The sequence below is a fragment of the Tiliqua scincoides genome, chromosome 4, assembly GCF_035046505.1.
Source record: "Tiliqua scincoides isolate rTilSci1 chromosome 4, rTilSci1.hap2, whole genome shotgun sequence".
NCBI classification, from domain to species: Eukaryota; Metazoa; Chordata; class Lepidosauria; order Squamata; family Scincidae; genus Tiliqua; species Tiliqua scincoides.
Window position 1 is genome coordinate 99,996,787 of NC_089824.1, and position 16,004 is coordinate 100,012,790.

Consider the following 16,004-nt stretch of genomic DNA (forward strand, 5'->3'; position numbering starts at 1 on the left):
CGCTGACAGGCAACAGGCAGAAGGCTGAGCTGTTTGATACCTCCTTTGCTTGAGCCTTTGCAAAGAAGGAAATGTGTGAGGAGACAGTAACTATATTGACAGAAGCAAGGCAGGAGGAGGAGGCACGGGTCAGGCAAACAAAGAAGCTGTCAGCAAAGATGTGGTCATTCTCAATGCATTCTAGTCGCAGAAGGACAGAACAGTTAGCTAGGCATCGATACTTGGGAAGACCTTAAAGAAAATCACAGTGAGGAGAACATGAACACCTGGAGATAACCAGTGATTGGCTGGAATAACTGAACGGCTCACCTCAGGAGGTTCCCCTCACATCTTTTGCCTGTTGGTCTTGCCCATTTTAAGAAACTCCTCCACTCTGCTGTACTTTGGCGATCCATCCACTATCCACCAGCTCTCCAAGGACTGCTTATAGCCCCCCCCCCAAAAGGTGTCCTTGCAGGGGCTGCTAGAATAACTCTGGTCTCCCTGATGTGTGAAGTCCTTCCCATTGTCCCTCTACTCATTCCTCCTGAGATCAACAAAATTATGTAGGTGGTTTTTGAGTTTACAGTATTGTCCTGGCTGGAGTGTTTACATCTAGAAAGCCATTACTATTGATAACTACACAGAGAGATGGAAGGCATCAAATTTCATAGCCAGCAGCAGAAAATAAATCAAAAGGTTAAACACTAATTTCTTGTATACACAGCCTTACACTGATGTTAGTTGCAAGCCAGTGATGAAGCGAGGGAAGACACATGCACATCTTCAAACAATAAGGTGCAGAGCAAAGATAGATCAGGTCTGACAAACTCTGGGAATATCTCCTTTCCAAAGTGGGATGTAAAGCAAGGAGTTATTCAGTCTTGGGACATTGGCTTGACCAGCTCTCAAAAGAGCAGTGCTAACTTAAGATATGAAACTGGGATCAGTCACTGTGAGTTTATTCATATTGATCATCCAACTTTCCATTCTGAAGGATATCCAGGACAGCCAACAATGAAAAGGAAAACTACAAAATACATTGTTCAAGTATTATTAATTTTAATGGTAGAACTTCAGGAAAAAGGAAAACTCGCAGGAGCAGAAAGGCCTAAACCAGCAGATATCACTGTGTGTTAGCCCCCCAAAGCTTTGCCTGTACACTCCCCAATGATCATGCAAGACAGATATGTGGGTGAAAGGGCCACTTTATTAACAGTTACAGAGAGGGAAAGCTTGAGACCAGCAGCAAGCTAAGAGTAGAGTGCAGTGACAACTTGCTGAAAGGGGCATCAGATATTAGCCCAACCCCAAGCAGGTGTTCCCACCCTGACTCCAAGTTATGCCCCCATGCCAGTCACATGCAGACTGGCTGCCACAACCAAAAGTATTTTGTGCCAAGCTTTTACCTGCTAAACCTAAGATAACAGGACAGACAGACCTGGGAACTCCAACAACCTGATCTCAGGCTGCTTGAGCTATACAGATCTCTGAATTAAGCCTGGAAGTGAACTGGTAACCTATGAACATGAATCAATAACACAGGCCAACACACATTTTGCTTCCTTAAATGTTACACCAACTCCTGGGGTGCTGATTCCAAAAATGGCATCCATTTTGCCCTATGACATCTAGTTTTGGAGATATAGTATAGCCTCTTTAGTGAATGGTTCAAGCAGCTTCCTCATGAGGAAGCCATGGTGTAGGCTTCCTCATGAGGAAGCTGCTTGAACCATTCACTAAAGAGGCTATGCCGTGTCACCAAAACTAGGCATGACAGGCAAAATGGATGCCATTTTTTGAATCGACACCCCAAATTCATATCAAACCACCATAAAGTTGGGAAAAACCTTTCTCTCAATTTTTTAGGCCTGTGTAATTGGAGTAGTATGCTCCCAATAGGTAGCCCCAGTCCAAATCCTGGCAAATGCGTTTAGAAGCAGTTGAAGATTCTGAACACATTTTGACAGCCCAACACAGAATACATTATGCTACTCTAGTCTGGATGTTAAGGCATAAACTACTGTACCAGATTGGGCTTTTCCAAGAAAGAGCACAGCACACATGTACAGAAAAGTCAGGAACCTATATACTATGAAAGAACTGCCCCTAGCTAATGAGCCAGGAAGTTTTGGCTTTTTTCTTGAGGCCACAGATGATTCAGCTATGCTTCAGTAGATAAACAAGTTTTGTGGGCCAGCAACTTTTTTTTTGCCATAAGCTACCTCCACCAAAACTTGGCCCTTCCAATGCACAAATTGATCCCTCAACATACCTACAAAAAGAGATTTTCATTGTATCCTAAAATACAGAGGGGCCCGCAAATCCACAGATCGGGTCCACCCCCACGCACACCCTAGAACAGGGGTGCTCACACTTTTTTGGCTCGAGAGCTACTTTGAAACCCAGCAAGGCCCGGAGATCTACCACAGTTTTTTTTTACAATGTTCGCGCCATCATAACATATAACATTTATGTGTACAATGTATGTTGGTGTACCTTGCATAACCACATGAGCCAATATTGCACAACACAACATAATTAACTATAAACATTTTTCGTAATTACTTGAGTTTACTTTGATGACTTGCACTGAAGTGAATCAGCCAAGGATGCATAGTCGGACAGCCAGCCTCAAGCACACCTCCAAATGTTCATCAGTCATGGTGGAAAGGTACTTGGACTTAATGATCTTCATGTAGGAAAAGGCTGACTCACATAAATAAGTGGAGCCCTTCCTGCCTCAGGTGCTCTTATATCCCTGAGGGCCCTATTGCCTTCAAATGGCTGCAGCTGTGCAGCACACTCTGCTGGATGCCCAGGCCTTACCCTTAAAGGGGCCACTGCTGACACCACATCTACCTCCTCACCAGATCTTCCTGGATTCCAATACAAGTGTGTGTGGGGGGGGGGGGCAGATCTCTATACAGACCAGTGCAAAAACAGGGGAAAGGTGTGGGGGAGGGAAGATCTCTATATAGACATCACAGCAAGACCAGTGCAACCGGACCAGTGGACGGGAGAGAAGCCTACCAGCGGCTCCTCTCCCAGGGAGGAGCCTGCCAGGTGCTCACTCCTTGGGCTCACAAGCCTGCCAGGGGCTCACTCCTAGGGATGTGTGGACAGGAGAGAAGCCTGCGATCGACTCATTTTGCCTCGCGATCGACCGGTAGCTCGCGATTGACGTATTGAGCATCCCTGCCCTAGAAGGCTTCCTTGGGCTTCCCAGTACCTTATAAGGCATTAAAAGTATAACTTTTGGTTTCTCCATGAAATCGAAGTTGTGTTTTGTTTTTTTAGCTTTAGAGCTCAGTTTGAGCTTGGCAGAGCTCAGAGACCCCTCACCTCCGGAGGGGATGCGGCCCCCTGGGACCATAGGGATGGGTGTTCCCCCATATCTTCGGTTCCAGAACAGAACCCCCACAGATAAGGGCATAGTGCCTGTATAGTGCCTTTTCAAACATTATACTGTATATACACTTCATAGTTCAAAGTTCATGTATGAGTTGATTCAATAAAAAATGTTGCATGCGGTAATACAGATGGTCTCTAGTCCCATAAGGGTTCATTCCCACATGTAAACTGTCACTCCCTAGGGCAGATATCAAGAGATAACTATGCATGTGTGAAGCAGGCTACAGCTTCTGTATTTGTAGGTTTATAAATGTAATTTCCCATCACACTAAGGTACTGTGCAAAACCCCAAGAGATGACATAAAAGATGAAAAATTTTATTTCAAAGTCTTTATTATACAAGATAAAGAAATAAGGCTGCAAAATAAAACAAAGTCAAGTTTGTTTTTGCATTATCTGTACAAAACTGAAAATGCTAGAAAGATTGTTCAACAATTTCTTCAGCTGCCCAGGTACAATATGACAAACATTCTGGTTTGTTTTTATATAATTCAGAATCAATTTTGATTGATTCCAGCAGACCAAAGCATGCCAAATCAAACTTTTAGAGTGCAATCTAAGTTGCGCTTAAGCTGGTGCAAGTCCCTTGCACCAGCTTTGAGTGTCACAAACATGCCATACAGCACATTCATAGCATCATGGGAGTTGGGGAGGGCAGCGCAATGACATGTGCCAGATCAAACCCCTGCAGACGTTAAGTTTGCACCAGCAGCAGGCTGCTGGTGCGGGGGTTTGAGGAGGGTGGGGGACAGCAGGTAGATTGGGCAGGCCTGGGAGGGGGGTGGGACTGGCCTCCAGCATTTATACCAGATCCTAACCCCCCTCCCAGCAGCTCTGCCTTACACTGGGCTACTTGGATCTACAACAGTGATTGAGCAGGCACAGATCCAAGTAGCCCTATTGAGGTGGCTGGGGCATTAATCAGGGTAAGGGGATATAAGTCCCCTTACTCAGAGTTGCATCAGGTCTACCTCCAATCAGCCTGCCTGCTCCAACACAAGGGTTTGGCTGCCTATCACCAGGAAGAGAGAATTCTTCTTCACTTAAGTCATACTGCATCAAGAATAGCTTATAGCCACCTTCTTCACTCCACCCTACCTTATGTAAGGTAGAGTAAGGACAGAATCCTAATAGTATGCTAGGACTGTGCAAGTCCCTCAAATGCCATAAGGCATTTCTGCACCAGCAGGAGAGTTGGCAGGCTGGCGCACAAAGGTGTGCCAGCCTCTGGAGGTCAAATCCATCCTCCATAGCACTGGCCCAAGGTAAGCTTGTGCTGGCAGCAGGCCAATGGTACGGGGAGGCATTTCAGAGGTGTTCGGGGGGGGGGGAGGATGGGCCAGTGGAAAGACTGGGCCCAGAGGCCAACACTTAGGCTGGATCCTAAACCCTCTCCCGAGCGGCCCAGCCTCACACCAAGCCACTCAGATCTGCGCCACCAATTTCAGTGGCTCAGATCCAAGTAGCCCCATAGAGGCAGCTGTAATGTAACACAGGGGAAGCGGAATGAATTCCCCTTACTCCAAGTTGCACTACAACCCGGCCCAACCCTGCTCTGGATGCAGCACAAGTAAGTCAATCTGCCTGCTCCAGGGCAGATTAGGTTTGGGTTGCCCCTTGAATAACCCAAACAGCATCTTACAAAGAAATAAAATTTTCACAGTTCATATATGGAAGTGAAGCCACATTAAAGAGAAGACTTTTTCAGTTGTCAGCTTCACATGCATGAGGTCCTTGGGAAACCTTAATGGTTTCAACAGCAGGCTGTGCCTGGCAAAGGAGTACAATATTTAAGAAATTTGTGTTGTGAATAATCATTCTTCTTGTTAAGCAGAATTGCCTAAATGCAGTAGGACACAGGGCTATGCAGAATGCAATCAACACTTAAGGAGAAGGATCATCACCCCGAATAGCTTTATACTTGGCCATATCCTCTGGGAACACTTTAGTCAGCTCTTGAATCAACAGGCTTTTAAATTTCTAGAAAAGAAAAAAGAAAAATCAGGACTCTCATTAGAGCTGGAAAACAGAAGCTGACAGTACAATCAGCAACACTTTAAATCACCAACGTCACCACACACTAATCTCTACTAGACAAAAGACAAGTAATCTTTGACCAACAGTGTATCAATAAGCATACAAGTCCAGCCTAAAATCCAACATGGATTTTTTATACACAGTTTTGACTCAACGCGAATGGCCACTGCAAATAGAAGGAATGTGCTGACCCCTGGACAAGGGGAAAAATGCAGTTTAAAAAACTGAACAGTCCTTTAACAATAGCCTCCTTAATGAGAGAGAGAGGGCAGCTGGCTGACAATCCATCAAACCTTCTCTCTCCAGCGGGCCCCTCCCTTCCCCCTGAGCAGAAGATCCCTTCCCCCTGATCACTTTGCACTGGTGAAGGGAGGAACTGAGTGAAGCGCCTTTGTAAGCTCTTGGAAGAGGACTGATTGATGGATTGTCTTCTTAATGACTCTTATCTTACATCACAAAGGTCAGCAAGGCTGTTTTTAAATCACCTGAGCAAAAAAAACTCTTTAAATTCATTTGCTATAGTGAGTTTTTTGCCACCCACAAAGTGGATACTTGGAAAAAAGTGCTTGGAACAGAACCCATGTGAATAATGAGGCTCAACCTGTATTGCTAAACTATTATGATATTTTTTACACTTAATCAGGTGACAATAAGGAATGTCATTTTCAAAATCCAAGAGAACTGCTATATGCACATCCAGCAGTGCTTGAGACTTCTTAAAACAATATATCTCACCTACAATCTCCACAATAGCACAAGCTGCTTTAAAAACTCCTTCATTTCAAAAGAAGTTTGATACATGATGTAACCAAGAAACACCTCAAAAGAATACTTGGTCACACTTTGTATTGCAGCCATTAAAACTACTCTACTGCAGATGTATCCTTTACTGCAGTGCTTCCCAAACTTTTTAGCACCAGGACCCACTTTTTAAAATGACCATCTACTGCAGCACAGTAGCAACCCCCCCCCCCCACACAAAAGGCTTCACATGTGATCTAAGGCACACCAATTACACAGGCCTACAAAATTGAGGGTCAGAAAGCTTTTTCCCAAACTTAATAATAATAATAATAAATAATAATAATAATAATGGTCTTTCTTGGTCTTTACTCTTGGTCTTCGCCTTTCTTGGTCTTTATTCAAGACTTTATTCAAGGCGGTTTAAATAGGCAGGCTATATTTAAATCCCCACAGGGATTTTTACAATTGAAAGAAAGTTCTATCTTTCAAGAACCACAACATTCAGATGTTTCTTTCTGATCTGGTTTCACATTCTGGCCTCCATCCTCCCACGCTCAGAGCAGATGGAATAACTCGGCTCAGCTTGTCAGCTACTTCAAGGTCGCACGGTGCCGGTGGCCTCAAACTGGCGACCTTGTGGATGTGATCTTCAGGCAAATGGAGGCTCTACCCCCTAGACCAGACCTCCTGCTCCTTTATGGTGGTTTGATATGAATTTGGGGGTGCCGATTCCAAAAATGGCATCCATTTTGCCCTATCACGTCTAGTTTGGGAGATATAGTAAAGCCTCATTAGTGAATGGTTCAAGCAGATTCCTCATGAGGAAGCCATGGTGTAGGCTTCCTCATGAGGAAGCTGCTTGAACCATTCACTAAAGAGGCTATGCCATGTCTCCAAAACTAGACATGATAGGGCAAAACGGATGCCATTTTTGGAATAAGCATCCCAAATATACCCAGGAATGGGTGTAACGTTTAAGGAAGCAAATTGTTGTGTTGGCCTGTGTCATTAAAGAAAATTGGAAAGTGACTTTTAATTGAGTATGGAGACCTCATAACCTCATATGAGATATGTGCCTCATAACCTTATACCACAGGTTAGCATTCCAGCTAACCATTTTCTCTGCAAACCAGGGAAGAGTGCTGCAAATTATTTTTTTTTAAGTTTCAAAAACTTTTCATGGTCCACGAAAAGTCAGCTCACAACCCACTGGTGGGTCCCAACATACAGTTGGGAACCACTGCTTTACTGTGATTTGCAAACATCTAACACTTCATAACTGAAAAATAAAAGAGAAAGCAACATATTTGACAACTGCACACAAAGAAAAAAGTAGAGATTTGGGTTCATCTTCTGAAGACACAAAACAGAGATTACACTATGTTTTAGGAAATAATCTGTCAATAGCTCTCGACTGTAGGAATACATGAGACCCTGATTCCCTAAATGAGCATCTCTGTAGATGATGGACAATTGATGGCCATGTACAAACACCAAAGCAAGTCCACTGTTTATCACTGCATTATATTAACATTCAAATCATGTGCTCAGTCTTGCATCTCAATGTTTTATAATATGGCATAGTTACACATAAAAATTGATTATTATATCACAAGGGCTAGGTATTACATATACCCTTTTTCCTAAACAAGTGAGCACTTCAAACTGACTTTATCTCAGTTTCAGAGCAATGCAAGCCCCAGGCTCTGCAAAAGGGGAGAGGTCCTGCTGACTCACAAGGAAGCTCCTATATGGTTGATTAAATTAGTTTTAAATTAGATCAAATAAATTAGATCAAATGGTTTTGAAATCTGACAAAAGAACAAAATCCTGCCTGAATGTTAAAGTTCAGTTGCCCAACTGGGTATTCTTTTCAGACTCTGGGCCAAGAAGTCTCCCAACCTGGGCCAGAAGTGACACACCCTGCCATGTGTATTGTTCAGGAGAAACTCACTTGGATGGGCCATTAAGCTGTTTTTGTGTCCTCCTGGAAGAACCAAATCAAGCCCAGAAAGCTCATGCTGCATAACTAAAGTAAAGTTCTAAACTCCTTTATCCTACCAAAAATTCCTTTGCTTCCTTTGTTAAAAAGTCCTATAACTTCCCCTGCTCTGGAAACAGAATTTTGTCACTTCAGAAATTAGCTGGAGTGTCCATGCAGTGCTTAGAGGTTTATTTTCCCAGAAGAAAGCCTCTTTTTCTTCTCCTCTTAAACCTAGAATTTTGCAGCCCTTGTCCTGATGCTCAGGAAGGACTCCACACTCAAACCATAACCAGCAGACTAGGGTGGTGATTTTCCATCCCTTCCCCTTCTGATCTTCATAGCAGTTCTCTTTCTCCCCCCCCCCCAAAAAAAAGATTCAGTCACCTTTCTAACTCCTGCTGCCAAACACAACTATCTGCAAGTATCTCTCTTCTCTATAACTGACCGGAAATTAAATGTGCCTTTTACTTGTTATCGATATTTCTTTGATAACCTCTTTCTTCAAAAAAGCTTTCTTCAAAAAAGCTCGGATTTGTGGTTATTGTTAGCCTAATTTTAAGGCACTTTGAGATTGTTTGTACTGCTCATCCAGGTCAACAATCCAAAACCTTGTCACACTGCTGTATTCAACCTCTCACTTGCTAATTTCCCAAATTTCAGTTATTTGTGAGTGTGTGCATGACACATGTACATGTGAATGAGCAGTATTGACAACAGATTGCTGAAGAATGAGGGCACAACATGGGAAGTCAAATACAAAGATCTGGCTAGCTTCTTAAGTGTACTCCAAAAAGAAGAAAAAGGAATGCTATTTGAACGCACTAGTAGCTCAACATGCTTGTTTCCTCATAAGCTGTTCTCTAGCATTTAGAATGCACTGTCTTGCTTGTAAATTTGATAAGCTGTACGTTTGCCTAATAATTTCTATGTTTGCTTAATAAAACAAGTTGAGTAACACCAAATCATGGCCATGTTGGAGTGTGGCATTTTAGCAGTGTAACTGATATGCCTAGTTACTGCAGTCTCAGCAAATCAAAGATTTGACTCAGCTTGACTTGAACCATAATTATGTTCTGATTAGGATACAGTACTACAAACCGCAACTGCAAAACCCCACTAAGAATTCAAAGCTTGTTTACACTTTATCAAGAAGTTGGCACTTCAATTATAAATCATGATGGCCTTTCACATACAATGAACTATATCAGACTGGATGCTTTCACTGCAGATTTAAGACTCAAATAGCTCCTATAATGCACTCATTTAAAAGCTTTGTAAGAAATACTTTCAACTTACCTTCATTGTGTCAATTTTGCCTTTTACCTGCTCATTTTTAGCTAGAGCCCTTTCCAAACACTCTTTAGTATACAGTTGGGGGTTGCGGCCTTGATCTATGTACCTGGGGAATAAACCACACTATGTAAGAGTCCTAGGGGATGACCAGCCATACAAATCAGATCTACATACTATGTAAAACAATGGACGGATGAGCCCTCTATCCATATCACTTTCTCAAACAGGCACACTAGGATATGGCTGAGTTCAACCAAGTCAAACAAGTTGGTGATCTCATTAGCATCTGATAGCATGTATAAACTGCTAGAAAAGGAACTAGCACAGTGTGATCAGCCAACCCTTTTGGCATGCAGAAACAAGTACTGTCTTTCTAAATGAGAAATAGATTGCTGCTGGAAGCAGAACTTACAAATAACATAAAAATAGAACAGTTCCCAGAAGTATACTTGGGAGAAGAATTAGGAAAGGATATGAATATTAGAAGTTTTGTACAGCATTCTTCTTTAAAAAACCTTAACAGTTAAAAACATAACCGTATCAATTATTTCAGTGTGTAAGTTGTACATATTCACACTTAAATCTATAGTTATACTTTAGCACTATAAAGACTATTCTTCTCTGAACACCAGCAATAATAATAATAATAATAATAATAATAATAATAATAATAACAATAATAATTGAAGATAACTATTGTCTACAGACAAGGTTAAGCACTTACTCAAAGACTTCCAAAGGCACACTGATATCATGAAGTTGTTGTCGGCACTTGTCAATATCTTGCAAGCCTGTAACCATAAAATTCCTAGGAAAAAACAGATATGGATTTCATTGTGCTGTGAATGAATGAAAATAATACCAGATACACTCATAAGCCTGCATGTTACAGGTAACTGTGCATATTACAAGGCACTCAAAGAAAAGGAGAGCGACTGCAGGGAGGATATGCCATTATGTTAAAAAAAAGCTAGTAGTTAGCCTGGCTCTGGAAAGACCACAGGAATATCACTTAACACCTTAAAGGAGAGCGGGTTTCCTGAGCAGAAATACGAATGAGGCCTAATTCATGCTAGATATTTTCTCAACTAAGAAAACTGAAGTTGGCACAAAGGAGGCTACCTGAGATGAACACATAGGCAGCCCAATCAAAATGATAAGTTCTGCTGGCGCAGGCCCCCTGAGCCAACTCCCAAGTGCTGCAAGTGTGCTGTAAAGCAAGCTGGCACTGACTTGGGAGCAGGCCACACTGGCACATGGATATGCTCTGGCCTGCCAGCACCGAATTCTGACCCTGACCTTCCAAGGAAGATAAGTTTGCACTAGACAGCACAGGGAGTGGGAAAGGGTGGTGGGAGGGTGGAAGGATTGGGCTAGAGTGGGGGATCAGCATGGGCAGCCTTACAGTAGATGCTTGGATTTGTGCCAGCTAAATAGCTGGAACAGATCCAAGAGGCCCTAAAGGGCAGGCTGGGGCTCAACATATCCCCTTAACCCAGTGGTATTCAAACTGGGGCGTCGTGATGCCCCAGCCTGTAGGTTCTGGCCTCTGCCCCCTTAAGGGGCAGGGGCAGCCAGGAGACAGGGGGAAGGCTGCAGCATGATCCACAGGATCACGCCGCTCAGTGGGGCTGCAGGGGCTTAGGTGCACTTGGGGGTGCAGGGAGCCCTGTGCAACCTTCAGCAGGGCTCCCCAGGTCAAGAAAAGTGAAAGCGGAGCGATCGCGCCCCACTCCACAAAAACGGAAGTGGAGCACGATCGCTCTACTTTCCCTTCTGACAGGGCTGCAGGGACTGGGGTACACCCTCCAGTCCCTGCAGCAGCCACCCCTGTGTGCAGGGAGCCCTGCACGAGCACCTGCAGGGCTCCCCAGGTCAGCGAAGGGGAGAGTGGGGCAATCGCGCTCTGCTTCCGCTTTTGAGGAGTCAAAGCAGATCGCTCCACTCTCCCTTTCCCTGACCTGGGGTGCCCTGCAGGCGCTCGCGTAGGGCTCCCTGCACACAGGGATGGCTGCTGCAGAGACTGGAGAATGCATCCCAGTCCCTGCAGCCCTGTCAGAAGGGAAAGCGGGGCGATCCTGGGGATCACATCGCTGCCTTCCCCCTGCCCCTGCTGCCTTCCCCCCCCGAACCCACAAAGACTTACTGAGAGTTTGAAAACCACAGCCTTACCCCAAGGTGAGCTCCAGCAGCCATTTGCAGCAACTGGTCAACACAAACACATAATATGGAAGAATGGCACAAGAATGGTATATCCCAGGGGTCGGCAACCTTAAACACTCAAAGAGCCATTTGGACCCATTTTCTGGAGGAAAAAAAACCTCAGGAGCCACAAAACCCTTTTGACATCTAAAATGAAGATAATACTGCATATATAGTTTTTTTCACCTTTATGTTCTTATAGGTCCCATTTTTATAATGTAGCCCCCTCTTGTAGCTTTTAGTTAGTTCTGTCATGCATTCTTATCCTGTGTTTTCAGACGCCTGGTCCTCTATGGTGTTTTACCTGATTCCAAGGCCATTCTCTGCCTGGAGAATTAGGCCCACTTTAAGCAAATTAGTTCCCCTTCTTTCCCCCAACAAATGACCCTGGTTCTGCCCTGCTGGACCCCACCCTCCAGGGTAGCTCGCCTGTTCAACCTGCAGAGGTCCTCTCTCTTGCCAGCAGCCTCCCACCACTACAGCAGACCCTGGGTCCTCAGCAGGTCTTGGGCACAGCAACCACACACCAAACTCCAGTGTCTCCAGCAGTCCATTGCAGTCCATGCAAAGTCAGTCAGAGTATCCAGGGCAGAGTCCAAAGTCAATAAGCCAAGTCACAGTCCAAGATCAGATTCCAAAGTAAGTCAGTCAAATCAGTCAGAATATCCAAGTCAAAGTCAATAAGCCCAGCCAGTCTCATCTTGTCTCCTCCCTCCAACCTGCACTCCTTCCTCAGGTGCTCCTTATATCCTTGAGGGCTCTATTGCCTTCAAGTGGCTGCAGCTGTGCAGCACACTCTGCTGGATGCCCAGGCCTTAACCTTAAAGGGGCCACTGCTGACACCACATCTACCTCCTCACCAGATCTTCCAGGATTCCATTACATATGGTGGTTATGACATCTGCTTATCTTACATGGATAGTAAAGAACTCCCCCACCTTCCAGAGGCACCCTGCTGGAAGGAAAAAAGGACACAGACTCCAGAGGTAGGGAAGAGAAGAAGCCAGAGCTGGGGGGGGGGAAGGTGGGGGGGCAACCACAGGCCAGCTTCTGCCCTGCCTGCCTGCCTGCACACCCTCCCTCCCTCACTCAGGCTACAACCCTCTCCACACTATCCTGGGAGTAAGCCCCATTGGCTACAATGGGACTTCTGAGCAGACAAGTTAGTTGGAGCTCTCAGGCTGCAGTCCTCTCCACACTTTCCTGGGAGGAAGCCTCACTGACTACTTATGAGTAGACGTGCATAGGAGGGGGCTGAGGCTGCAGCCCTCCACACCTTCCTGAGAGGAAGCCCCACTGACTACAGCAGGGCTTACTTGTGAGTAGATCTGCACAGGAGGAGGCTCAGGATACAGCCCTCCACACCTTCCTGGGAGTAGCCCAGGGACTACATAGGGGCTTACTCTGGAACAGACCTGCGCAGGCTCCCACTCACCTTGTGCTTGGCCTTGAGCAGGCTTCAAGGCTGCCATCCCAGGCACCCTTTCCTGGGAGTAAGCTTCCTGTCTCCTGTCACCCTTTGCCACTTTCACCTGGAGGAGCCGCAGCAGACAGCTGAAAGAGCCACATGCGGCTCTAGAGGCGCAGGTTGCCGACCCCTGGTATATCCAAAGAAGAAAAGTGGTGCTTTTCTTTTGCCTCTTTTCTTCATTCTGTGGTAATTCTTGTTTTAATGTTTGACACTTCTCTGGTCATAAAGAACTTCCACTTTCTAATAAATCCCATATGAACATATTGTTTATAGATTTCTCTTTTCACCACTGTTGCCCTAGCTTTTTGCCCCTAAAACAACCATTTTTCTCAACCACTTTATGAACTAATTCTTTTCAGAGTTATTTTTTGTGGATGAATCCTTTTTCTAAAGACCTTTCTCCATCTTCACTAATTAATCTTGAGAAACTCAAGCAAGCCATGAACTTAATTCTTTTTCTTTAACTTTATCATTTATTTGATTAATTTATTTGATAACTTGATCATTTATTTGATTAAACTGGGTGACTTCTGAGCAGGCCAGAACTGCTCAGGGCCAGATCTCATAGTATTGAGTGGAGCTTGTTCTCTGGGGGATGCATCTGGGATTGCCAGCTCTGATGGAAGTCATTCCTAGGGGTCTCCCCTGCCCCCACATGGCATACAGGAGACATTCTTGGAGGCCCTGTTTAAAATTTCCAGCATTGCTTCCAGTAGTCAAAAGAGACTTGAACCGCTAACTGGGCAAAGAGGCAACTTTTCAAGTGGGTGCTCCTCTTTTATTTAGCAGGAGCAGAGTAACTGGTCCTCCTCACTGCAGCAGTGTCTTTTCTAGTGGCTGTCTGCTGGTGTTGCATCTTTTTAGATTGTGAGCCCTTTTGGGAAAGGGAGCCATTAGTTGTTTGACTTTGCTTTGTAAACATGCCGTTGAAAAGTGGTATATAAATACTGTTTATATTAATCCCAAATACTATAGTGTATAAATTGTGTGTGTTTGTGTGTGAGTATAAATAGTATATAAATATTGTTGGGAATAACAACAATTATTATTTGCAACAATATTTATTGGTGTGTGTATAAAAAGTATATAAATATTGCTGGGATTATTATTACTCCCAACAATATTTATATACTTTTTATACTCTCTCACACACACAATTTATATACTATAGTATTTGGGACTAATGTTGGGAATAATAATAATTATTACTATTATTAACAGTATTTATTATATTGCTTTTCAATGGGAAATTCAGAAAGCGGTTTACAGAGAAATCAAATGACTAGTGGCTCCCTGTCCCAAAAGGGCTCACAATCTAAAAGGATGCAAAAGAACAACCACTAGAAAGGACACTGCTGGGGTGAGGAGGACCCCCTCTTCTTAAGATAGGAGCCCACCTATTTGAAACCAAGCTTTTAACTTACCCCAAATGCTAGAACTATTTTGGAGTTGAAAAACAATAACTCCACAAATATTTTATGCTTATGGGTCCGATTCGAAAAGCTCCCTGCCTGGCGCAGCACACGCTGTGCGTGATGATGTCCCGGGCCCCTGGGGAGGGCCCACCAGGTTCAGCTAAAGAACAGGCAGCTGTGAGATGCAAGATGAGGACGGCGACGACCTTGACCACCAGTCAGTTACAAAAGGGCGCCTTGCTAGGAACAGCACGTGCAGCACAGCAACACTCGCAACATCCCAACATAAAAACAAGAACAGCTGCCCATCCGCGGCCCTTGGGAAGAACTGAACGATGATGGTGGTGGTGGCGGTGTGGGAGGGGAACGACTCCTGCAGGCTGCAGAGCGACCACGTGCGTCCCGCTGCACGCCTCCGGCAGCCACCGAGTGTCACAGCGACCTGCAAGGAGTTCTCTGCAGCTTCCAGCAGCAGCGGCGTCGCTGGGGGGGCGGTGCGTGCAAGCGCCCCCCCCGTCGGAGCCACTCCCAGCCGCACGGGTCCGTGTGGCTCCCCCCGCCGGGAATGGCTCCGCCCCCCGCCCACCAACGTTTTCCACAGGGGTCCTCCTCTCCCGCCCGCCCGCCAGCCCCCTCCCAGCCCAGGGAGAGGCGAGGAGGCCCCACACAGCGGGGCAGCGCGCGGAAGGGCAAAGTGGTGCTCACAGCTTCTGGTTGAGGCCCGCCTGGCTGCTGGGCTGGAAGTCGCTGACGATGATGCCCAGCTGCCGGATGTTCTCCACGAACTTCTCCAGGTGCTCCTCCAGGGAGTCGAACTTCTCCGCCATCCTTCGGCCCCTTCGCTACCTCCGTTGCTACGGGCGCCACGCCGCGCTTCCGCTTCCGGGTCAAGACTCCTCCAGGGCCCCGCCCTACGGTTAGTTAAGCGAGTCAGAACAAAAACCCTCAAATCGCAACCGCCTTCTGGCCTGTGGAAATAGGCCCCGCCCCTTTCTGGCGCGCGCCAACCGATATCCAGCATTTGTGGAAAGGGGGCGTGGCCTCCTGCCGTCACGCCCCCCGCACTATTCCAGGTCCTGCGGCTTCGATTCGGTTCCCAGGAGTCGGAGATACAACGTTCGCTGTTTGGCGCATGCACAGTTGTCACCTGTTCTTTTGCAGTTTGCATGAGGAGCAGTGATAGCCTCTGGAAGGGATTCAGAGTAATGCGGGATTTAGGAAGCAAGAGCAGATTCCCAGGAAAACCATCACAGCTCATGATGGGGGGGTTGGCAGGAGGTCATTTTTGTGTTAAGCCACTCTTGCCCAACGTTGCGTATATGCAACAGGGATCCAATGTGCACACTAAAATTGAGTGCTGGCAGAGCTAGGACAGACAAAAGAAAATATTTCTTTACCCAATGTGTAGTTAGTCTGTGGAACTCCCTGCCAAGGAAGTAGTGACAGATTTCTGGAGGAAAATCAA

General features: G+C 45.5%; 1 protein-coding gene across 1 annotated transcript; it reads right to left on the reverse strand.

Moving 5' to 3' along the window:
* Positions 1-4,146: 4,146 nt before the first annotated feature.
* On the reverse strand, positions 4,147-15,411 carry MED10 (mediator complex subunit 10). The gene is made up of 4 exons (XM_066625462.1): positions 15,245-15,411; positions 10,176-10,259; positions 9,455-9,557; positions 4,147-5,373 (listed from the first exon to the last, which is right to left on the reverse strand). The coding sequence occupies exons 1-4, from the start codon at positions 15,364-15,366 to the stop codon at positions 5,278-5,280; spliced, it is 405 nt and encodes a 134-aa protein (XP_066481559.1). The 5' UTR covers positions 15,367-15,411; the 3' UTR covers positions 4,147-5,277.
* Between the last annotated feature and the right edge of the window lie 593 nt (positions 15,412-16,004).

Excerpts from the sequence above, each read along its gene's own strand:
- MED10 (XM_066625462.1), bottom strand. The coding sequence starts at position 15,366 with ATGGCGGAGAAGTTCGACTCCCTGGAGGAGCACCTGGAGAAGTTCGTG. Across the intron at positions 10,260-15,244 it reads GCGGGCCTCAACCAGAAGCT|GAATTTTATGGTTACAGGCT; the intron begins GTGAGCACCACT and ends GTTTTTTCCTAG. Across the intron at positions 9,558-10,175 it reads GTGCCTTTGGAAGTCTTTGA|GTACATAGATCAAGGCCGCA; the intron begins GTAAGTGCTTAA and ends TTTATTCCCCAG.